The 25,217-nt window shown below is 37.8% G+C and overlaps 1 protein-coding gene and 1 long non-coding RNA gene across 2 annotated transcripts; both read left to right on the top strand.

The window, feature by feature from the left end:
* Nucleotides 1–261: 261 nt before the first annotated feature.
* On the top strand, nt 262–24,866 carry LOC125245985 (C-type lectin domain family 4 member M-like). The gene is made up of 5 exons (XM_048156811.1): nt 262–541; nt 701–973; nt 23,052–23,182; nt 23,258–23,358; nt 23,474–24,866. The coding sequence occupies exons 1-5, from the start codon at nt 484–486 to the stop codon at nt 23,601–23,603; spliced, it is 693 nt and encodes a 230-aa protein (XP_048012768.1). The 5' UTR covers nt 262–483; the 3' UTR covers nt 23,604–24,866.
* On the top strand, nt 14,572–15,338 carry LOC125245987. The gene is made up of 3 exons (XR_007179664.1): nt 14,572–14,966; nt 15,118–15,171; nt 15,314–15,338. It is a non-coding gene; the product is annotated as an uncharacterized LOC125245987 (long non-coding RNA).
* Nucleotides 24,867–25,217: the final 351 nt, after the last annotated feature.

The raw sequence follows: 25,217 nt of genomic DNA, 5'->3' as shown, positions 1-25,217 counted from the left end.
TTAAAGGAATATTCTGGGGTCAAAACTAGTTTAGCTCAAATTCAATTGACAGAATTTGTAGCATAATGCTGATTACCAGAAAAAAAAAAAAAAAGAAAAAAAAAAAAAAAAAAAAAAAAAAAAAAATATATATATATATATATATATATATATATATATATATATAGACTTAACTTTGTACTTCAGACTTTACATATAATGACACTGAGTGATTGTGATAATAAATGTGTTTAAATGAACACAATCTGTATTGTTAAAAAATATTTTCAGTTACTCTTGAAGTTCCTTAATGCATAAATACTTGAAGTATTTCCACAGAACAGTTCCTTTTGCATGAATACAATCAATAAACACAAACACAGATGAGGAACAAAACACAGTTCACTCCAGAGGAGAAACTAGTACTAGTTCGTTGGCATCCTGAAGACACTAAAACTGTCTGAAAGTGTAAATGAAAATATAGAGAGGAGTACAACCTGCAAAATGAGCAGAAAAGATGGACAAACCACTAATATCTACGAAAATGATGACGTTATAAAAGGTAAAATTGGAAAAGAGATCACAGACTCAACGCAAGGAAAATCATCTGAACTCACAAGTACTGAGATTAATAATTCACTCAGTTTTCATGCTTTCAGTTGATGTGTGTTGTGTTAAGTGGATAAACAAAGAGAATAATGTCATGTTTGTTATTCTACAGAAAGTGATAATGTGAAGATCAGAAGCTCCAGAGCAGCTGCAGTGTGTTTGGTGCTGCTGTGTGTTCTTCTGCTGACTGCAGTCATAGTGCTGTGTGTCCACATCCATACAAAGAGCTCAAACTACACACCAGAGACACACCAGCTACTAACTAACATCACCAACCTCACAGAAGAGAGAGATGGGTTGAAAATAAAGATCAAAAACCTGACCATTGAGAGAGAGCAGCTAAAACTGGAGAAAAATGATCTTCAGATGAGTCTTGGTAAACTGGGTGAGTTTCTTTTGTCATTTTAGTAGTTTCTACAGAGCAGGAATATAATCTGGTTAGTATTCATAGGTGTTTGAATGTCAAGTGTAATTCTAGTGCACATATTCACAGCATGGAAAGAGTCTATAGTACAAAATAAATTCAGTAACACTTTATTTTAATTGTCCACTTTACACATCCTACTGACTACAAGTAACTTTACAACTACATGTCAGTTTATTCTACTAATCCACCCTAGTGAAAAAAGTATACTTTATTGTATTTTAAATATATTCCCTTTTTCTATAGTACACTGCAAATATACTAACAAAAAATGTACTATCATTAAATATATAAAAAGTATATTATTATCATATTTTCACAATACAACTTTTAACACACTTTAAAATAATTGTACTTTAGTATATTTTCTAAAAAATATATTTTAGAAAAATATACTTGAAGTGTAAGTTCAGTTTATTTTTTAAAACTGTATTTGCACTTTATAAAAATATATTTGAGGTATATTTTAACTGTGCTGAAAATGATCATTGTAACAATGCACTGAAAGTGTATTTAAAAAATACATTATTTAATATCCTGAAGTTGTATTGTATCTAAAGTTAAATTTGAGTATATTTTTTAAGTTTACTTCTTCATCCTTGGAATTCATTATATTACTTGTGCTATTTATTTCAGTATGAATGCATTACAAGCCCATTTAGTATATGCAGTGTAGCCTATACAATTTCCAAATATGTGTAAATGTTTATTAAGTTTACACTGGCAGAATCATTTTACAATCGTACACACAAATCTATATTGAACAACACACCAGCAGCACAAGTAACGTTACATGCAAATAATATGTCGAGTGGTTGAGAGTTGAGACTTATCGGAATTCATTTGTCTCTTCAACTTGGTCTGTGACCAATCAGATTTTGTTGCTCACTACCTTCAGCCAATCAGAGCTGCTGAAGTCACGGTCGTCGTCTGAATCCCCCTAGCTCAGGTGAATTATATTGTCGCAATGTATAATTTATTTAATAAAACACTGAAAGCGCAATACATCGCTCAATCTTGGGGATTCTGACCAGTTCAATCAAGTGACATCGCAGACTGACTGTGATGGCGACGACAACCGGCTAATCTAATGGCCTACGCGATCCTGAAAGAACCGGAGAAAAGTGCTGCTATTGGGAGGTGAGTTGTAGTCTACCAGTTAACAAACTTTATTTTATTTTCTTTAACAAACGGAGAGCGATATTTCGGCTTGATATCTCCTTTTTGAGTTTGTGAGTGGTTGTCCTCATCAGAATCGCTCTGTCATCATGAATATAATGCAGTGTATTTCAAAATAATGAAATTCTGATGTTTTATTATAAATGGCCAAACATTTACACACATAGAAGTACAATGATAAATCTCTTGAAATGTGTTTTTCTCATTTTATACCATTTTCTATGATTGGATGTATGCGGTTTTGGCATGTCCCCAGACACTGCTCAGCTAACTTCAGCGAGTGTAAAAACTGAGTAAATGACATAAAATTCAAAAACTTTTTGAATGTTCTCATTGTCCTCAAGTTTTTTGATAAAAAAAAGAAATTTCAATCAATTATATTCTATTTTCATAATAATATTAAGCATTTTACACATGTCCCTGAAATTGCTGTCCACCCTGTCATTTTGGGGTAAACGCCTCTTTAAGAAACCAACTGATGTAGTCAGTGACATCCCCACCCCCATTTGGTCTTTATTCAACGGAGTTTAAAACATCTGCTGCAAGTACACTGAGAATCTACACTTTTTTCCCCTAATTTTCATCATATTGTGTTTGTAGTTGGATGTTGTCAAGCTTAAAATGTCCACCCTGTCATAGTAAAATATTAATTAATATAAAAACTATCAGAAATTCAAAATATATATATTAAACGGTACACTGTTATCTTAAACAATGAATCACTTTACTAAGTGTAGGTACACCATGTGTCCATTAAATGCAAAATTTTGCCAAAAATTTCCACTCTGTCATTGTCCACCCTGTCATCAAGCCCTCCATGACAGGGTGGACATTGTACATGGACATGTGCATAGTTTTTGCCACATTCTGATAATGTTTTCACTAGGGCTGTCGATTTAACATGTTCATTTGGTCTGATTAATTATGGAGAAAATAATACGTCCAAATAAATAAATTTAGCGCACCCTGCCCCGGCCCAGACATGTACGACATCTTACACTGCATGCAGGTGCATAGTGATGGAAGATGATGTATGACAGTGACTCGCTGTGTGATGAAGCCTGTTAGAATGTAGTTAGAATGTGCCTAAATTCAAGATATGAAGATAAAAAAAATGCCCCGAATGGGTTTTTGTCTTATATTTATATTATATGATATAGTTAAGCAATCACACAAGAAAAAAGTGCTGTTTTCCTGAATATCTGCTCGATTTGAAAATGTGATAATTATTTTATACAACAGTAAAATAAACAAGAAGTTAATAAACACAACATTGTCAATATTGTCTGTTTTTGTTCTAAAAATAGTTCCAAACAAAGCAACACAAATCTGTGTTTTGTTATGAATGAAGGCACGGTTTTAAAGGAATCAAGTGAGCAGTTTTACTTTAATACTTAGAATATTATATATTGCTTAAGGATTTCTTCTTGTTCCTGTTGTTTCTCTGATATTCTCGTTTTGTTCACCGATTAAAGTCTTTGTCTACCCTGTCATCTTGTTGTCCACTCTGTCATATTTTTGTCCACCCTGTCATTGTCCACCCTGTAATTTTCATCTTTTATGAAAATTTGACCAGATATCTTTGTTGTTAGACGTTATTTAGAAAATAAATTGCAAGTATTGCATTTTTTGAAGGGAGACAATTATTTTTCAGCAGTTTCATTATTATCAAAAGACTTTTCTGATTTACTAAAATTTATTGTTGAGAAAGGGACCAAGTATCTTACTGAAAATATATATTTTAAAATCACTATGCAATGAAAATATATTTAAACTACTTTGATTTAGTCCATGACAGGGTGGACATATTTTGTGGTTTGCTCGTGCATTGTCTGCTTACAGTTAATTTACAAAAAGTGCTGGAGCTTGACCATCATGCATTTCTAACAGCCTAAGGTCTTCTTAATACAACAAATATGAAGTTAAATGGAAAATCACAACTTTTTATTTTGGAAATTGTGAAGTCTCAAAGGCACTTTATAGTGATTTTGACCCATGTATGTATGTATACCATATGATTGGTCAAATCGACCCGTATTCTGTACAATATTAATTCATAAAGTGTTTTATACTTGACTATGTACCGAAAATATCGACATGCCATTCTGATACAGTTCCCTGCTGCTAATCCTCATTTACTGTTCAGAAATAGTATTGGTTCAATGTAGGATTCAGACAGACTATTGTAAACGTGAATAAAGAGTTGAACATGCTGTCTTATATTTTTGGTATATTCTGTTAACAGATGCTGTTCTTCACGAGTCTCTGCGGTCATCATTGTGCCATCAGACACAATAATGAGAAGATCATCAGAACATGAAATATAATGTGTAATTTGTATTTGTGTATAGAGGGTCACCATGGTCCAATATTTTTTTTTTTTCTTTAATGAAAATCATGGTAAGTTTTGCTGAATGTATGTTAAGTTTAAATAAAAACCATTGGATTTGTTAATGAATAAAAGTCTCTTCATTAGTGATGTTTTTACATTTTATTTATTTTAATGGCCTTGAAAACAAATGCATTCAACTTAACAAAATGTGTTAAACTGTATTTAAATAGTAGCACAATTATAATACAGTATTGTGTAAGATTATGTAATTCAAAGTACAGTAGTCAACATTTGAAGATGATCAAAACCTTTAATCAAAGTATAAGTAATAATAAAGTGTATTGTTATTGACTGCAAAGTGTGTAATGTTTAGTATTTGGAATAAGCCAAAGGTACTGAGCATACAGTATATACTATTACCTGTAAAATAATATATTCATAGTATATTGCTTGTGTGTTCGGAAGACACTCGTAATTAATTTGTAATGTACTTATAACACAAATAAAGTGTACTTATAACACAAATAAAGTATACTTATAACACAAAGTATACTTATAACACAAATTAAGTACACTTCAATATCACTAATCAAGCATGTAATAAGTCCCTACACAGGCATATACTTAAAGGGGCGGTTTCCCGGACAGGGTTTAAATTAAGCCAGGATAGGCCTTAATCTAGAATAGTTAATCATGGCTTAAAAAATGGCTTTCTGAAACACAGATTAAATACAGATTACTAAAACCTGGACTATGGAGTCCAGACTTAAAATAAACTAGATTAATTTAAAACCAACTGTGCTAATCTGAATTAGCATGAGAGAGGTTGCCTGTAAAACATGGAATGAACCAAGAAAAGCTTAAAATTGCATGGAACTGAGAAGCAAATCCAAGGAAAACAATGGCAGCAGAAGAAGACTGCAATCAAAAAAAAAAAAAAAACTTTACTAAACAAGAGACATTTCTTTTAAAGCAAGCAAAATACATCAGCTGTGGAAAAAAAGAGAATGAGAATATGGAGAGAGATGTTTGTAATGAATTCTATTTAAAAAGATGAATTCTGTACATATATAATAATCTTATGATTATTAATGCTTTTGTTTTGTCTTTACATAGCAACAAACTAAACATATCTATTTACACATGTGATGATCAGTGTTGGCAGTCTAGAAATTATACTGGTTTGATCCAAAGCACTTTCATAGTGGTTGCTTCATTACATAAAAAGGTAATTCTTGTTAGCAGGTCCTCAACTCAAGCACAAGCTCAACACTTCACCACAACGGTAATCTCCAAAAAACACTAACATATCAAAAACTTTTACATAATAGAACATTAAACAGTAAGAAGCCTCTCCATATTCTCATCTTTCTAAAAAATGCATAAAATAACACTTTTTCAACATTTACTCTCCCAATGCAGCCCAGTGCAAAGCATCCCAGCCAGCAATGACACGTGGGGCCCAGATGGGTTAACTACGGGTTCCATGGGTACTGTGTGGGCATGGGCTTTGGCTGGGTGAAATCAGCGGGTCCATGTAGGTTTTGTAGTACGAGTCCCACATAGGAAGCCCATATGAGCTGATTACATGGGCCCCATAAGGGACAGGCATGGGCCAAGTGGGCATGGGTTTGATCTGGGAACACATATATGGGTCTTGAATGGCATATTTATGGGCCAAGTGGGCATGGGTTTGAACTGGGAACACATATATGGGTCTTGCATGACATATTTATGGGCCAAGTGGGCATGGGTTTGATCTGGGAACACATATATGGGTCTTGAATGGCATATTTATGGGCCAAGTGGGCATGGGTTTGAACTGGGAATGCACATATGGGTCCTGCATAGAAATTTTATGGGCCAAGTGGGCATGGGTTTGAACTGGGAACACATATATAGGTCTTGCATGACATATTTATGGGCCAAGTGGGCATGGGTTTGATCTGGGAACACATATATGGGTCTTGAATGGCATATTTATGGGCCAAGTGGCCATGGGTTTGGGTGATTGGTTCAGGTCCAGCAATATTATGTAATGCTCATCTACAAACAAGAATCTAAAATAAAATAAGCTTAACTAGGTACAGGTACAGTAGATCTGTTTGGTTAGGCTATCTGAAGATCTTCAGGATGCATTGAAATATACATGGTTTATGGTTTAAGACGGTAAAGGGAGGGGCTGAGGTAGTTAAAGAAGTAGGCCTGTAAGGACAGAGGCCCTTTCAATTTAAGTAAAAGAATAAAGCTGCAGAAAGCCTTCCGACAGTGCATGGAGCATTCACATAAACACTTTCATTGGTGCAGTGACCCAGATTGGGACAGATTTATGGGGATAAGTGTAAAGGCAGACATCCCAAGTCTCCCGGAAGTTCCGGGAGTCTCCCGCATATTGATAGCGACTCCCTGATACCCGCAAATTAGTTACCTCCCTGAAATGACTTTTTGCAGGTTGGGATGTCTGTAAAGGAGACAGCATTGCTACTGCTGGCATTTGAATATTTACAATATTTATATTGTATGAATATTTTGCTAACTTAACATAAGTTGCTTATAACATATAGTTGCCTGTAGAATGTTGGGTAATCCTCCCTGATGCCTCATAGGACCCATTTTGCTACCCTATTGGCTTTTGGTCAGTTTGCACATCCATCTACCACGCCGGATACCCAGATTCAAGACCCGCTTGGGGAGTGGTTTCTGGTATCAGAGGTGGAAGTCATTAATTACAAATACTCAGATTACTGTAATTAAGTAGTTTTTTGGGGTACTTGTACTTTTATGAGTAGATTTTCAAGCCTGTACACTGCGGTGAGTGAGTGCTCCGTGATAAAAGTATATTGTATTAATTGTATAACCATTTCATGGACTAATATTGATATAGATATGTGTTTAAATATATGATTTGTGTTCATGCTTCATCACATTTATGGTAAATCAAGTTTGTTCACCTCAATATAGAACAACGAGGGTGATTTGCGAATCTGATCACTGCTGTTTAATGTTGCCAACAGGTACATATTTCTCAATTGTTATTGTATACTGTTCATATAAATGTTAATCATTTAGATTCGCGCCAGCCGAGAGAGTGAATGGCTGCGATTCGCGCCAGCCGAGAGAGTGAATGGCTGCGAACACACGAGGGTGATTTGCGAATCTGATCACTGCTGTTTAATGTTGCCAACAGAATAAAAGCCTGTCTTCAAGCGCGAATCGGTGTCCATCCTGACTTATACACAACACAACGCAGAGACAGCACCGTTACAATGGTGCCGTGACCGTGACTCTGGAAGCAGCGTGCTGAGACGACTGATCGGAGATTTCCAGAGGAGTTTGTGCCGTGGGTGACGAGTTTTCGCCGTGGGTGACGAGTTTTCGCGTCCGTGCTGTTAGGCGCAATACCGTTTCTATCCACAAGGAGGAGTAAAGGAACATGTTTCACCGTTGAGAGGAGCAAAGTGCTGGTATTGTGGTATCCATTTGAAAGCATTATTGACTTATTTAACTTAAAAAAAAAAAAAAAACATTTTTGATGACTGAGGTATAATTGTGGAAAAGACTGAAATTTGAACAAATACTTTTTATTGAACTCTGAACTGAGAACATTTGGAGAACTGAAGATTTTTTTTCTCATTTGTCAATCTCTTTTTTTTTTTTTTTCCTTTTCTTTTTTTTTTTTTTTTTTTTTTTTTTTTTTTTTTTCTCCCCATCATTGGTATTGTCAATATTGGGTATGGAGTCTGAAAACAGTTTTGGCAGAGGTAGAGGTCTCTTCATGTTTTCTCCTATGTCATCAGTTATGGGGAGAGGCAGACTTGATTATACTCCTGTCACATCGACTCCAATGTCTGCCTTAGAGGCTGTTGATGATGTAAATGATAATTCAAGCCCTCCTCCACCTCAGTTTAATGAAGGTGGACTGAAACAACCAATTCTGAGAGGGGATGAGTCAATGGAATTAATAGTGGGGATGGTAGAACGAATGGGACGCTCTATTGGGGAGAGCATTGCTACCTGTTTAGAGTCTAAAATGTGTAGTTCAAGTAATACAGACCCATCTGTCTTGAACAGAGTTCTAAAATCTGAAATCAAAGAACCTGTTTGTTTTAGGGGTGATCGGACAGATCCATACACAATACATGAGTGGGAAGCCATAGTGCAGTCATACTTGCGCAAAATAGGGACACCAGTTGAAGAACAAGCTGATGAAGTCATGAGTAGGCTTATGGGGCGGGCACGGGAAGTTGTGAGGGTGGGCTTGCGCAGTAACCCCTCTATTGATTTGTCCAAAAGTTCAAGTCCTATTTTTGATTTACTGAAGCAACACTTCAGTGACACAGCTTTTTCTAGCATGCCATTAGCTGATTTTTATGGCACACTCCCACACATGGGTGAGGACCCCTTTGATTATTGGCTGAGGCTAAATAGAGCCATGGACATGGCCGAGGACTGCTTAAAGAGACAAAATAAAAAGACTGATGATCTGTCCCATGAGCTCACTGTAATGTTTATCAGACATTGTCCAGATCCTGAGCTTTCCCTAATTTTCAAGTGCAGACCGTTGGAACAGTGGACTGCAGCAGATATCCATGCACGTTTGGAAGAGTATGGTAGAGAGAAACGATGTAGCTCTGTGTCTAGAGTTCCCCAGCCATTCCTCTTCTGAAACAGGAAGTTGCTGTTCAGCCTACTGAAACAAAGGTTAAGACAACTGTTAAGCCTGAGTCTGTTCCTTGCCAAACTCCAACTGATGAGCATGTTGAACCCATGCAACGAATCTTAGCGATGCTAGAACGTGTCTTGGACCAAGGGCAATCAAGAAATCAGTCTGGCATGGAGCGTCATGCGTTTAGGTCACAGAGAAGCAGAGTGAGGCCTACTCTACCATGTGAGGTGTGTGGAGATATTGGCCACACCACCCATTTTCACTGCAGAGCAAATCATCTGTGTTTTCTTTGTTACAAAGCAGGTCATTCACGTGTGGAGTGTCCTAAAGCCAAAGCCTGCACAGCTGCCGATAGGATGCCTGAGTTGGATGCTCCTCCATGTACGGGAAACGAATAGGCCTGCATGTGGAGGGGGTGAGTGTAAGGCCAAATGATGATCCCCCATCAATGTTGGATTGTGACCTGGAATCTCTCTATTTACGTGTATGTGAGGAGTATAGTTCCGTATGTACAGTTGTCTTGCAAAATACACAGAAACTTAAGCCATATGAGGATCTTTTCTACACTTCAGTGATTATTGGTGGAAAAGTTGAGGCAAAAGCAATGCTCGACAGTGGGTCAATGGCTTGCACCATGAGCTCTAAGATCTTACCGCAACTGCTGAGTACTGGCGTGCTGTCAGACCTTTCATTTGCCCCAACAGATGTTGTTTTAGTTGGATGTGGAGGTACCAGAACAAACCCTTTAGGAGTGTGTGAGCTGGATATGGACGTGTACGGCTGTCACGTCACTGTTCCGACTTTGGTAGTCGATGGACAGAGTGATGATCTAATTCTTGGCAGTAACCTCTTGAAACATTTGATTCATCAGCTGAGAAGCTCTGCAGAGTTACTATTAAGTGTGTCTGATCGTGAGTACGCTAATAACGAACAAAACAAGTTACTGGACCTGCTAGCCAATGTGGAAAAGTGGAGAAATGGTACTGTCCCTGACTTAGTGGGAACTGTGAGAATCAAAAAGGCAGTGTCACTCGAGCCCATGACTGAAAACTTAGTTTGGGGCAGACTGCAAGGCACTCATGACATCTCAGCTGGCAGTGCTGTCATTTTGGAGCCCAGCAGAATAAAATCAAGGCCAAGGTCAGTGCTGGTTGGAAAAACAGTAGCTTTGATACGTAAGGATGGATGGGTCCCACTCAAAGTGATAAATCCTTCTGAGAAAGCAGTGACTTTGAAAAGAAATTCTACGCTTGCTGATGCTTTTCCTTGCATGGCCTTGCAGGATTTTGACAGCTCTGAAATTCCTGATGGTTGCTCATTTGATTTAGAACAAAATGTTCAGAGAACAGCTGATGTTTTAACTGACAGGCAGGATGAAATGAGTGTAACTGATGCTCTAAGCTTACCAGTTGAATCTGCGACGAATGACTCCGCTGATGGCATGGAAGTCTTGCGTGACTTGGGCTTAGCTGACTTGGATGTGGACTCTTGCGATGTGTCTGCAGATTGCAAAGTAAAACTTGTTCAGCTTATCTCTCAGTACCATTCTATCTTTTCCAGACACAAGCTGGACTGTGGAAAAGCAACAGGCTTTGTTCATCGCATTCGCCTGAGTGACGACAAACCCTTTCGGTTGCCGTATCGACGCCTTGCTCCAAATCAATATGACAAACTTCGACAGGCTTTGAATGAGATGGAAGAATGTGAGATCATACGGAAATCTAGTAGTGAGTTTGCATCACCTCTTGTCCTAGTCTGGAAGAAGTCAGGAGATTTGAGAATATGCACAGACTTCCGTTGGATTAACGCCCGCACAATCAAGGACGCGCATCCCCTTCCCCATCAAGCTGACGCTCTTGCTGCATTGGGTGGAAATGCTTATTTTTCAACTATGGACCTCACATCTGGCTACTATAATGTAGAAGTTCATGAAGATGACCGGAAATACACAGCGTTTACATCACCTTTTGGGTTATACGAATATAATCGTTTACCGCAGGGGCTGTGTAACAGTCCGGCCACTTTCATGCGGATGATGTTGACGATATTCGGGGATCAGAATTTCAACAGCCTATTATGTTATTTGGATGACGTCCTGGTGTTTGCACCCACCAAAGAGCTGGCGTTAGAGCGTCTGGAAATTGTGTTTAAGCGTTTGAAGGCTAATAACCTCAAGCTTGCTCCGAAGAAATGTCATCTCTTGCGGAGTTCTGTAAAATTTTTAGGTCACATCATCAGTGTGGATGGTATTACTACCGATCCTGAAAAAGTCCAAGCCATCGCTTCTGTCACTGAAGATGATCTGATGGTCGAAGGTACTAATGTCCCCTGCCGGCAGAAAATACGATCTTTTCTGGGTATGGTAGTGTTTTACCAGCAGTTTATTGAGGAGTGTTCAGCTATTGCCAAACCATTGTTCAATCTTACTACTGGGAAAAAGGCTCCACGTGGAAAATGGAAGCGTCGAACATGTCAGAAGGAGTTGTCATCTTCAGATTGGACGGAGGAGTGTAGGCAAGCTTTTGTACAACTAAAGAATGCCTTGCTTGAAAAAGTCATCTTGTCCCATCCAAATTTTGATGAGCCATTCTTGCTGTCTGTGGATGCGTCAAGTAATGGACTCGGGGCAGTTCTGTCTCAGCTTCCTGCTGGTGGAACAGTCGCTAGGCCGGTTGCTTTCGCAAGCAAGTCACTTACCTATGCTCAGTCACGATACCCTGCACATAGATTGGAGTTTTTCGCCATGAAATGGGCTATCTGTGACAAATTCCATCATTGGCTCAGAGGTCAGAAATTCACTGTCTGGACAGACAACAACCCATTAACGTATATTCTGTCCAAAGCAAAATTGGATGCTTGCGAACACAGATGGGTTGCTAAACTAGCGCCATACCAGTTTGACATCAAGTACGTTCCTGGTCCAAAAAACGTAGTTGCTGACGCCCTGAGCCGAGAGCCCTTCGTGCACCCTAGCGTACTCCATCGTCTGACGAGAGTTCCTTATAGTAAATTGCTGGCAGAGGCTGACGCTGTGCAAACAGACCATATTCAAGATGTCTTTCGCTGGTCTACTCACCCCTTTGACTGTACTCCTGATACTGAAGAAGTGGCTGTTGCCTGCCATACAGTTAAAGTCTCCATACCTGGCACAATGTCGAAGCAGGAAGTGGAAGCTGTTCTGCACTCCTGTATGGATAGCAATGAGAACATCAAGTCGCATACCTTACTTCTGCCTCACCTCCCACAAGCAATAATGCCATCAGAATTGCCAGACGTTGATGTGCTCCCCCACGAGTATCTGATTAGGAAACAACAGGAAGACAATGTTTTGAGCAGGGTCATTTGCTTTGTCGAGAGAGGACGGAGACCTAACAGGAGGGAACGAATAAATGAACCAACAACTGTCTTGAAATTTATGAAACACTGGGGAAAACTACTGATGAAGAATGGTGTGTTGTACAGGGTTTCAAAGAATAGTGTAACCAAAAAGAAAACTTACCTGTATGTCGTGCCTGACGCAGTGAAAACCATGGTGTTAAAAGGTGTTCATGATCAAGCAGGACATCAAGGTCAGCAGCGGACTCTTTATCTTGCTCGGCAAAGATTCTTTTGGTATGGCCTGGAGAAGGATGTGAGAGCGTATGTGAAGTGCTGTCGTCGATGTGTCATCAGCAAGACACCAGAACCGGAAGGTCGTGCGCCGTTGGAAAACATCAGATCAACAGAGCCCCTTGAACTAGTCTGTATAGACTTTTGGTCAGCGGAGGACTCTGCCAACCGGTCTCTGGATGTTCTTGTTGTAACAGATCACTTCACAAAACTGGCTAATGCTTTCTTGTGTCCAAATCAGTCTGCCAAAGCAGTGGCACATCAATTGTGGCATAACTACTTTTGTGTTTACGGCTTCCCAGGGCGTATACACTCAGATAGAGGAGCCAACTTTGAGAGTGCCCTGATCACTGAGATGTTGAATGTCGCTGGAGTCCAAAAATCGAGAACAACTCCCTATCATCCGATGGGTAATGGAGCATGTGAGAGGATGAACAGGACGCTGGGCAACATGATACGTGCTCTGCCAGCAAAGACCAAGAATAAATGGCCGCAAGCACTCAAAACTCTAACTTTTGCCTATAATTGCACCATCCATGAAACCACGGGGTATGCTCCTTTCCTGTTGATGTTTGGGAGGATTCCGCGACTGCCTGTTGACCTTGTATTTGAAACTGTTCTGGACAGTCCTGATGTTGTGAACTACGACAATTACATCCAGGCTCTTCGGAGAGATATGAAGGAGGCAATGCGCGTTGCACAGTCATCTGCCACAAAACAGCTTAAGAGACATGCTGACTTGTACAATAGGAGAGTCAAGGGTGGACCAATTGATGTTGGTGATAGAGTTTTGCTTGCCAACAAGGGAGCATGTGGGAAACGGAAGCTTGCTGATCTTTGGGAGGATGCAGTTTACACTGTTGTTGGACATAATGCAGACAGTCATACCTTCAGAATTCAGCACAGTCGTACTGGTGTTGTGAAGACTGTACATCGTAACCTTATAATGCCAGTAAACTTTCTTCCACTTCCTGATGATGACTTAGAAGGAGATGCGACCGAAAACCACCAAAGTGACTCTGAGAGTGTTGATTCTGTGGTCGTTGACGTGTCTGAAGATACTTCTAATTACAGGACACAAGCATGGGTTATCACAGCTACCTTCCAATGGCATGAATGATGCAGACATGTATGATGTGGAGGAAGCTACAGATGTAATTGAGGCTTTACAAGCTTTGGATACGGCTCAGTCTAATGAAATGGAGCAAGATGTAATTAACAGCCCTGATACAACCCAGCTGAGAACCGAGGGTTATGATGATGTTGAGAGTTTGGACAGGAGTGTACCTGAATCCATTGCAGAGCAAGTTGAATTATCTGCTCCTGTTTCCTTGAGTGCTGCAATGCCTAATGGTGGTCGCCATGTAGAAGCGAATTCAGTGTCAAATATAAGTGTTTATAACTTTCCTGCTGAACGTTCACTAAGTCGTGTGAAATCCAGGGCTGGTAGATTGTTTAAACCAGTTACTAGATTTATTGAGATAATGAACCAGCAAAAAGTTCTGGGGTAAACATGAATATGTTGCTTGAGTTTTATGGGTTTTTTTTTCTATGGTATACATTTTGCTCTATTGGTTAATGCAAATGTTACTGATATTGTTTATATTGGTGTGTTTTGGATGCTTTCAGTAAGTGTAATGTATTGATTTGAGACGGGAGTGAAGTCTCTCTGCCTGAGCAACTCGTGTGTCCAAATGTATGAATTGTCATTGCTGAGCTAACATGTAATGGGCATGTTTGTCTAAGAGTGTCTAGAGGATTGGCCACCTTCTTTTCACTTTAATTCCTGTGGGGAATAGTGACTATACTGAATTGAACTGACAATTTCATGGAGTTTTGAACACTATACATTATTATTATTTTTTTTTTTTTTCTCTCCTTCTTTCTTCCTATTGCTGTATATGGTTCTTGAGGTTATGTACCTGATGTTATTATGTGGTCAGTGTTTTCACTCTTGTTGTTGCTCTAGTGCTCATTTTATGTGTGTGTACGTGTTTGCGAAAGCAGCAGGGGGGAGTGTAACAGGGTTAAAAAGGTGTTTCCACTTGCTACACATTTTCATGTATGGCCCCTTTAATTGCACTCAACCTGTACACTCCACCCATAGAATGAACTGGTTCCGGTAGGGTCATTTAGATTCGCGTCAGCCGAGAGAGTGAATGGCTGCGGTGAGTGAGTGCTCCGTGATAAAAGTATATTGTATTAATTGTATAACCATTTCATGGACTAATATTGATATAGATATGTGTTTAAATATATGATTTGTGTTCATGCTTCATCACATTTATGGTAACATCAAGTTTGTTCACCTCAATATAGAACACACGAGGGTGATTTGCGAATCTGATCACTGCTGTTTAATGTTGCCAACAGGTACATATTTCTCAATTGTTATTGTATAACTGTTCATATAAATGTTAATCATTTAGATTCGCGCCAGCCGAGAGAGTGAATGGCTGCGAACACACGAGGGTGATTTGCGAATCTGATCACTGCTGTTTAATGTTGCCAACAGAATAAAAGCCTGTCTTCAAGCGCGAATCGGTGTCCATCCTGACTTATACACAACACAACGCAGAGACAGCACCGTTACACATGTTAACTTCTGGTAAAGGAAAACACACAATTTCCAGCCCTAGTCTGGAGAAGTGACGGTGACATCAGTGGTTAAAAGTAACTAATACTCTGAATATTTTTAATTTTTTTTTTAGGTTTTTTTTAGTTTTTTTTTTTTACAAACTGTACTTTTACTTGAGTATTTCTCTAACACCGGTACTTTTACTCATAATTGAGTAATATTTTAGCAATGCACTTAATTGTACTTGACTACAGATTTTCAGTACTCTCCACCACTGCCTGTTATGCACAACAACACTGTGACGACTTGTACAGTTATCAATCAATTTATGGGTGGAATATGAATATAATAATTCATAACGTTTTATGAATAATTATATGCGCATTCCAACCCAAGGGGGAATTAACCATATATGGTGAATTAATCACAGTGAATAATCACTCACATATATGATCAGTTCTAGTTTAATAATTATGTGGAAAGCTATCGGTCCGTCCAGCAAACCGGTAAGTATCCACAGACTATTACGACAGAAATGTTATACTCAGGCCACGAGGATAAATTTCTGTGATAGCATCCAAACGTAAAGCAATGATATTAGGATCAGAACGTTAAAGTGACTTGGTTGTTGTTAAATGAGCAAGTGAACAAAAGCATGGATATGACGTGTTTAATATACGGAACGGGTAATACAAAGGTTATACGGATAAATGTACACAAGTAGACATAGATACATACAAAGTGAAAGTAAAAGTCAGAAAGAGAGATGATCAAAGAATGGCCAATTCCAACAGTCAACCTTGAAGAGCCAGCAAGGAAACCCAGTATTTAAAATCTTAACAAATACTTGCATGTAGGTTCGTTGTGGTGCTTAGAGATTCGGAGCGCTCAGTGTGGTGGTTGGTCCTTCAGGAGGTGATCTTCAGCAAAGTTTCAGACGAAGGCTTAACTGGAAGTAAGATGACCGGAAGATAAAGAAGAGAGTCTGTCTCTACGGCAGGAACTTGTGCAGGAAAAACTTGTGCAAGAAAAGACGTGTGTCGTGGTATTTTAAAGACAACAGACCAGAACGCCTTCCTGATAACGTCCTCCAATGATCGCGTTGCAATTTGGCGGTTTTCCACATCTCTTTGTCCTGTCCAACGGGTTAATTTATGGTATGTCAAATCGGTGCATTTTCTTCATAGTACTATTAAACATTGAACGATGCATTTGACAGAAATGTAACGTACATGGGTGAATAGCTCGGACTCACAGCTTTACGGAGAGATCAAACTCGACAGGTGTCTCTCATCATATAAAGAAGATACACTTTCTACTCTAATACTATCGTTTAACATGAAAACTAACCTACTACAGTCAATTCTACGATTCTACATTAGTAACACATAGATGCAACAAGCACCATAATGGCAGATACATTCATATTTGCAGGTATAATATTTGTGTATACAGTCTTTATGTAGGGCTTTTGTATGTGTGTGTGTGTCTGTGGGTGCGTGCGTGTATTTTCCTTTTTATGACCGTTTGGAATTCGGGCCTGTCTCCTCGAAACCCGATCCGTGGCGTTCGCATCTCCTTTGAAGTCACAGAGGAGAGGTTTGGGACTTATCGAAATAGTCATAAAAAAGAGTCTCGTGATCCATTTGTGTCTGCCGGTCCGGAATCAATGTAAGATTTACAAACCAAAGTTTCCGCGAATTGAGACTTAAACACAGTTTATGGTGGGACCTGCTCATCCTTGAGACTGTGCAGACCCTACAACACCTAATTAGGCTCATTCATAATGAAGCCAGCGAAGCAGTTAAGTCGTTTGTTAATTCTCTCACATATCCTTTAATTTACGAATTTTACTGTATTAAATTGTTATTTGGTCAGGCAGTTCGGACATCTCTGGGGCCTGTATGCAAAGGCCGTGTTTCGCGCTCAAAACGTTAACAGTCCATTCGGAATCGGAAAGCAAGCTGGCTGTGACTTGGAGGTGAAATGCATATTTCTTCCGACCAACGCCGAATTTCCATAAAATTAAGGTAAGTTGAAACATTATGTTGCCATAAAAATAACACTGCAGATTGTACAGTAGTCTGTATTTTTGGTTTGTGCTGTTTAATCTGATGTAGAATCTAACCAAAAGGAAAAACAGCGGGTTTGGTTTAGCTATAGGGCTGGACAATAATTCAGTATCAATATATCACATACTTTTATTCAATAACGGTGATATGATATAAAATATATTCATCATTATTTCACTTCAAATTCATCTGAGTCAATATCAGATTCAGAGTTTGGTTCCGTCCCGAACCCTTCCTCATGCTTTAAACATAAAAACATATTGCACATATTGCATAACACATACTTCAACATATTGCACTGTCCCCACCTTTTGCTCTAAGAATAAATTGGAACAAATCAAATCAAACTAAATGTGTAAGCAAACAGTCTCAAATGTTTTGGGCTTGTAAACATCATAATGTCGGTCTCCCCGGTCTCCCTGTGCATCTTGCTGGCTTCTATCGTTAGTTGTAGTGTTGCAGTTACAACTGCACTAGCAGCTAATACAAAATGAAGGATAAATATTGACTAAGGTTGAATTTTGTTTGCTTGCATAACCCAAAGAGCAAATATAGCTGCAGATATCTTATTATAAAAATATAAGAATTATTAAAACTCGTAAAATATTCTGACAAAGGAGCTAAATAAATGATAATTGTATAATAATAATATAATTACCTACATTTTAAGTATATGAAAGTAAAACAAGCACAGCCAATTTGATGGAGCTGAATTAATATCAGCCTTATGACTCCCAGGAACATCTGAGTGGTTTGGCATCATGAGCATCAACCGTGATGTTCCTGGGATAAGGCTTTAATTTAAATTGTTAAAGATTATGTTTGTTGTTCAATGTATTATATAATGAGTGTATTTTGTATTGTATTTTTGGAGTTTTTTTTTCAGAGATTTTTTTAAATATATTTTTTAGTTTACCGTATGTTGTGACATTGTTTTTAAAGATAATTTTTGTTGTTCAATTTAATATATTTCTTGCAGTTCAAAGCTGTCACAGACACGTCAGGTTCCAACATCACCCAATCACAACGCACGCTATCTCCAGAGTACTGATCACCGCCACCTGCACCTCATCACCCCACTCATCAACAGCACTATAAAGCACACACGCACACAGCACTCTATGTCCGGTCTCGTTCGCATATACTTCCTGTTATGCTTACCTCAAGGACTCCTCTTCGTATACTCACCTGTCTCCAGCGTGTCTCCTTCCCTCTGAGTGCCTCGTCTGCTGTGTGGGTGTGTTCCAGCCAGCTCCAAGTTACTCCAGCGATCTCCAAGCTCCAGCGTATCTCTACCTGCAACGGAAAGGACAGTAACTATTCCTCGTACTACCAGTTCTATATCATCTGCATCCAGTTCACTCACCTGTCTGTTATCTCTTGCTCTACTGTGGTCAATAAAACTACCAATACCTGTTACATCTGTGTCTGCCTCCTGTGTACCGTAACAAAAGCATCAAGTGTCTTGTATTTATCTTGTACTTACATTCATTCTTCGTTTTTAATTTTTCTTAGATTGTTTCCTTAAATGAATGGTTGGGCTTACCTTGCATGAATTGCCCAGTTAGGACCAACATAAGATCCTTACAGAGCCCACTTTAAGCCCATATGGGCATTCACAGTTGAATCCTGGTGCAAGCCCACTTTAAACCCCTTTAGGCAGGTGGGGCCCAAATGGGTCTGACACAAATTGCCCAGTTAAGACCCACATAAGACCCTTACAGATCCCACTTAAAACCCACCTGGACATCCATGGCTGGCCCCCATGTGGATCCCGGGTGCAAACCCACTTTAAACCCCTTTGGGCAGGTGGGGCCCAAATGGGTCTGTCATGAATTGCCCGGTTAAGACCCACATAAGATCCTTACAGATCCCACTTAAAACCCACCTGGGCATCCACGGCTGGCCCCCATGTGGATCCCGGGTGCAAGCCCACTTTAAACCCCTTCAGACTGGTGGGCCCCAAATGGGTCTGACATGAATTGCCCAGTTAAGACCCACATAAGACCCTTACAGATCCCACTTAAAACCCATCTGGGCATCCACGGCTGGCCCCCATGTGGATCCCGGTTGCAAACCCACTTTAAACCTCTTTGGGCAGGTGGGGCCCAAATGGGTTTGGCATGAATTGCCCAGTTAGGACCCACATAAGACTCTTACAGATCCCATTTAAAGCCCATCTGTGTAGCCATGTTGCAAAGCCCACTTTGGACCCCTTTGGGCAGGTGGGGCCCAAATGGGTCTGACATGAATTGCCCAATTAAGACCCATACAGTACCCTTACAGGTCCCACTTTTAGTACGCCTGGGCTTCCACGGCTTGCCCCAATGTGGATCCCGGGTGCAAGCCCATAATGGGGCCCACATTTGCCGCCCAAGAAGCCCTCATCTGGGCCCCACATGTCATTGCTGGCTGGGATGATGGGAAGTCCTGTTTGATTGGGTTACTTGACTGAAACATATATATATATATATATATATATATATATATATATATATATATATATATGAAGAGTTTTGTTCCAAAACGCGATAAACGCCATTTTCAAAAAAATGAGTTTTCGCCAAAATCAGTATTGTATCTGGTCGGCATTGAAAAGTCCTTTATTAATTTTGCGCAAAATGCGATATCCGTCGTGTTATTCTGTAATGTTTTCTCCCTGTCTTTCCAAAACGCGATAAACGCCAGTCTCCCTTCTCTGCAGAACGCGATATATACGCTCAACCAATCACAGCGCACCATTCCACGCACTGTAAACATCGAAGGCTTTTTAAAAAGCCGTTTTTAATACCAATGTACTCGGCAAATGTGTTTATTTAACCAGATACTCTTTAATCGGTAATAACAAATAATTTATAACATTAACAAGATGACCCGTTGAATTCATTTTGGGAGCGACGGCTGAATGTATTTTTAATAAAATGCCTGTATATAAGATAAATATTGGCAAAGTTTAGACTCTGTCATATATGTGAATCAACTTATTTTGTTGTGTATTTTCAATTTGAAAAATAACTTTTATATTGATGGATTAATTGCATTTTGAAAAAAAATGTCATGGATTTATTGCATTTTGGGAAAAAAATAATACGTTTTTATAATAAACTTTTTAAAATCAAAATGTAGATTTGAATGTTTAATGTTTTAATTACCAAAAGATGCTATGTGAAAGTCTGAAACAGAAAATAGTGGTTTTCATCTTGCCACTTTCTTGGTAAAGAAAACACCTTTTTACTCAAATTAATCAAAATGGAGTTATTGCGTTTTGGAACCAAACTCTATATATATATATATATATATATATATATATATATATATATATATATATATATATATATATATATATACAAGAAATACATGTGTATTCTTTGAAACACAACGTTAATCTGAAGTTAAACCTGCCTCCTGGTAGGTTTAATTTAAGCCTCAATTTAGTCCTGGAGTTGCTCTAGTCTTCCTCCAGGAAATCAGCTTATTAAACTCTGGACTAGACTAAGTCTAGGACTATTTTAAACCATGACAGAGAAAGCAGATTTCTGTTAATCTGGTTTAAAGGGCCATTTTATTCTAGGTGTAGGGCCTCGCTCGACAGAATTTACCAATGACTTTATCAATGAACAACGTGACCGAACAAAGCTTCATTTGACAAAGGATTCATTCGCTGACCCCAGAATCCCCAGGGCACTGGATAGCTCCTAATTCCAGCTAGTCAGCATTAAGAGAAGTGGTAACGTGACTTAAGAACAGAGAATATCTGTTCTGAGGCCTTCCTGATCATGTTAAATCTATTGATTCTCTCACAGAACCCTCTTGTATTATCGGATGGAACAGGAAACATTAATTAACGGACCTAAATGCACCAGGATCCTCACAGACATACCCTGATTAGGAATCCCTTTTTGACCCGGTCACTCGTGACTCCGGTCAAAGTTTAAACTCTATGCTTAAGGACTCAATCTTGAATCTCAAAAGGGACAATCATTTAAAGTATTAACTATATCCAGAATAACATTTGCTATGATGTGATTACTAACATGTTGGATTCAATGCATTATATGTTTGTATTCCTGTATGCATCTTCTTTCTCTTATAATCATTGTTTTAATTGGGTCAGTCTAGTAATATGTGTGTAAGAAGTGTGTCATGTTTGAGTTCAAAATGCAGAATTTATAATTCTCTGTAATTCTGTGTGAATGAAACACTGAAATTCAGTATCAGGAAAATATTAAGAAACATTATAAAGTTGTTAATAAAACAGGAGAATGTTCCACAGATATCACGCAATGTGATCAATAGACAATAGACGAGGCGTGTCTAATCTCCGTAGCAACGTCTCATTGGAGGATCGCATCTGAAGGATGGAGCCAAAATTGCTCCTTTAAAACTATGCTGTCTGAACAAGCTGGAAGTCAGAAATCGGTCAGAAATCGGTCAAAAGGTCGGTCAGAAGTCGGACTGAAGCACAGTCGTTGAAGCCCAGTAGCCGAAGCACCGCTACTTTGACCACGGCGGAAAAGTCGCATGGGTCATTGAGAACTGATTGACCGGGGCTGATTTTCCATCTAACAGTCGCCGACTTCAACCACGAGCTGCGCCGCTGATCATTCGACAGCCGTCACATCCAGACTCCAAAACAATAAATAATGCTTGCTTTGATTTTCACATATACGAGTTTCTTGTGCTGTGTGTCAAATTACTGTCTTAAACTCAAAGATCAGTTACCTCTTGCTTATAATAATATAATAATTATAATAATAATAATCATAATAAAATATTGTTACTGTTGGCCGCAGAATAATATTTTATCCAGAATTGGTAAAATACTCTAACCTCAGTTTTCGCTGGACGAATAATTGATGAAGTGTTAAATATTAATTCTGAATCATTTACAGTGAATCATTTACAGTTGATTCAATTCTTATTCCCTGTAACAATTAAATTGAGCTAATAAATGACCTAAGGTCCCTACATAGGACTCGGCCTAATCTTTGTCCGGGAAACCGCCACAAAGTGTTCTAAGTATACTTAAAGTTGTTCCAATTTTGCACACAAAAGTACACTAAATATACTTAAAGTTGAGTTTTAATACAACTTAATTACAACTAAAATATACTTAGTACAAAATTAGTTGTTTCAAAATAGCACACTTTAATTAGTCTTGCTGCAAGTATACTTAGCATACTTTTTTTTTCACTAGGGCAGACCCTAATAGTCTACTTCCATCTACTGATACTCTAATGAGAGTTCACTGACTGCAGTTGAAAAATTATTATAGTTAGTCAAAGTCTAAAGTGAACCATCAAAATAAAGTGAACCATAAATTTAAATGTAAAACCTATTTACAATTAAAAATGTAAAGAATGAACAAACAAACTCTTGTTAGAATAATTATAATAACACATTTATGAAATTCCTAGATCAGGAGTGTAGGTACAATCCCTATGAATACTATTGAGATTGTGTTCATAACTGACACTTGTTAAGTGATGTGTTCGGGTTACGTGACTTATTTTAAAAGAGATAGTTACCACCCACTAACACTAAAGCTCACAGATGAATGAGACGAGTTAAAAAGGTGCTAATAGTTAAACTGGTTCTGTTAGCAGAAGGATGGGTTTACAATCAATCCAGTTTTTACTTCATTTCCTCTGAGAAGAAGAACTGGACTGAGAGCAGAAGATACTGTACAGAGAGAGGAGCAGATCTGATCATCATAAACAACAGAGAGGAACAAGTGAGTGAAAAAGTGAAAGTGTGTTTAGCTTCTAACCCTAAATGATGAAATGTATTTATGTGTTTTTGTTCTTAGGAATTTGTCAAGAACAGTTTTGATCGTTTTTGGATTGGTCTGACTGACAGTGATGTGGAGGACAGATGGAAATGGGTTGATGGCAGCGCACTGACCTCTGGGTGAGAAATCACTGAATTAAACTGATTATTCTCTAATAAATGATCATATCTCACAGTCAGTATCATATCAGACAGGAAGCAGCACTGAACATCTAATGCTGATCTGTTCTTTCAGGATCTGGAGGTCTGGACAGCCTGATAATTACAATGATGAAGACTGTGCTTTTACTTCTTCAACAGGATGGTTTGATTATCCATGTAAAGAAGCATTAAGATGGATCTGTGAGAAGATTATTTTTAAATGACACACTTCAATAAATATGTGAGCATAATGCATTATGAACACAAAAGCAGCTCATAATAATGTAATAAAGCAAAATATAATTACTGTACATAATGTAATCAGTATTACATTACTAATAACTTAAAACAAACTATTTGTCATCTACAAATAAAATGAAAAGCATCTTTATAGAGAATAATATCACTATAATTATAGTTTTGTAGAAAATGATTTTTCTTATGACAATCATTTACATCTTTATTTCTCAAAAATGATTACAAATGTATAATTACATAGTTAGAAAGCAGAAGTTTAATTTTATTAATTTAGTGCATAAAACCTAAACCCCCGGTTTCACAGACGAGGCTTAAGTTAGTCTCAGACTAAAATGCATGTTTGATCTGTTTTAACTGAAAGTAACTTGTACTGACAGATCTTAAAATATGTCAGTGTCATTGTTTTGTCTCAAGATGCACACCAGTAATGTGTTTTTCTAGTGAAAGTTTAATTAAATGCCTTAATTAAACTAAAGCTTAATCCTGGTTTAGACTAAACCCTGTCTGTGAAACCAAAATGTGTTTGTGGGTCAAATCAACTCAAAATGATGGAGCACATCATGATCACAAAGTTAATAAAGTCTTTATGAAATTGTTGAGTTCACAATGCAGCCTAATAAGTCGACTTTACTTTTAATGTAATATTTTGATTACTCTTTATTTTAAGATGTCTTAGAGTGAAATTATACATTTAAGTTCTGAGTAATATCAATAACAACATGTACTTACTATATGGTTAGGAATAGAGTTTGGTTTAGAGTTAGTTTCATGTATAATTTAATTATGCATAATTTATTGTAATAGTACTGTAAAATAAAGTATTACTGCTAGTTTTACATTAAACTATTATTACAATTGTGCTGAAATGTATTAATATCAAATGTATTACCTTATGAACTGTCATTACATTAAAAGGTACTATAGTGTGTTCATAATATAATAAATTTCTCCTACAAAAACTTGACATTTTGTGAAAAGATTATTACATTAAAAAATCATTACATGAGCTTAAGATTTTGTTTATACATGACTACATTTATGAAGAATTTATTACATTAATGATGTAATACTTGTTACATTATGTGCATTTATTACATTATGCTTTATTATATTATGAGTTGATACAACTCCTAAATCACAATTATTGACTTAACAAATTCATGTTACTGTTTGAAAGGCACTTTTCTTTATTATGCTGTTCTGTAATAAACTAATTGTAATATTAAAGCTTAAAATTGAATTATCACAACAACTTTTATGTATTCAAATATGTCAAATCAAATCAATGAAATTAAAATTCATCATTGATATCAGAAATCAGATATGAAAGTGTGTATGACTTTAATCTTTGCTACAATGTGTGATTTGACAGAAATTTCATGTGATTAGTTACTATTTCAGCTACATCCTCAGAGTATTTTCCCATGTAATTTAGTTATGTCTACATGGCTACAAATTACAGTATTTTTAATCCTTCCAGAAACATCAGTTTTGGAAAGTTTGGCCATAACATTTTGATCAATCAAACAGTGACAGGTTCCAGGTATAATTATTAAACTTATGTCAGTTCAAGCACCTGT

This window comes from Megalobrama amblycephala, linkage group LG14, assembly GCF_018812025.1.
Source record: "Megalobrama amblycephala isolate DHTTF-2021 linkage group LG14, ASM1881202v1, whole genome shotgun sequence".
In the NCBI taxonomy this organism is placed as follows: domain Eukaryota; kingdom Metazoa; phylum Chordata; class Actinopteri; order Cypriniformes; family Xenocyprididae; genus Megalobrama; species Megalobrama amblycephala.
The sequence above is the reverse complement of the archived record's forward strand: the minus strand, read 5'-3'. Positions and strand labels throughout refer to the sequence as shown.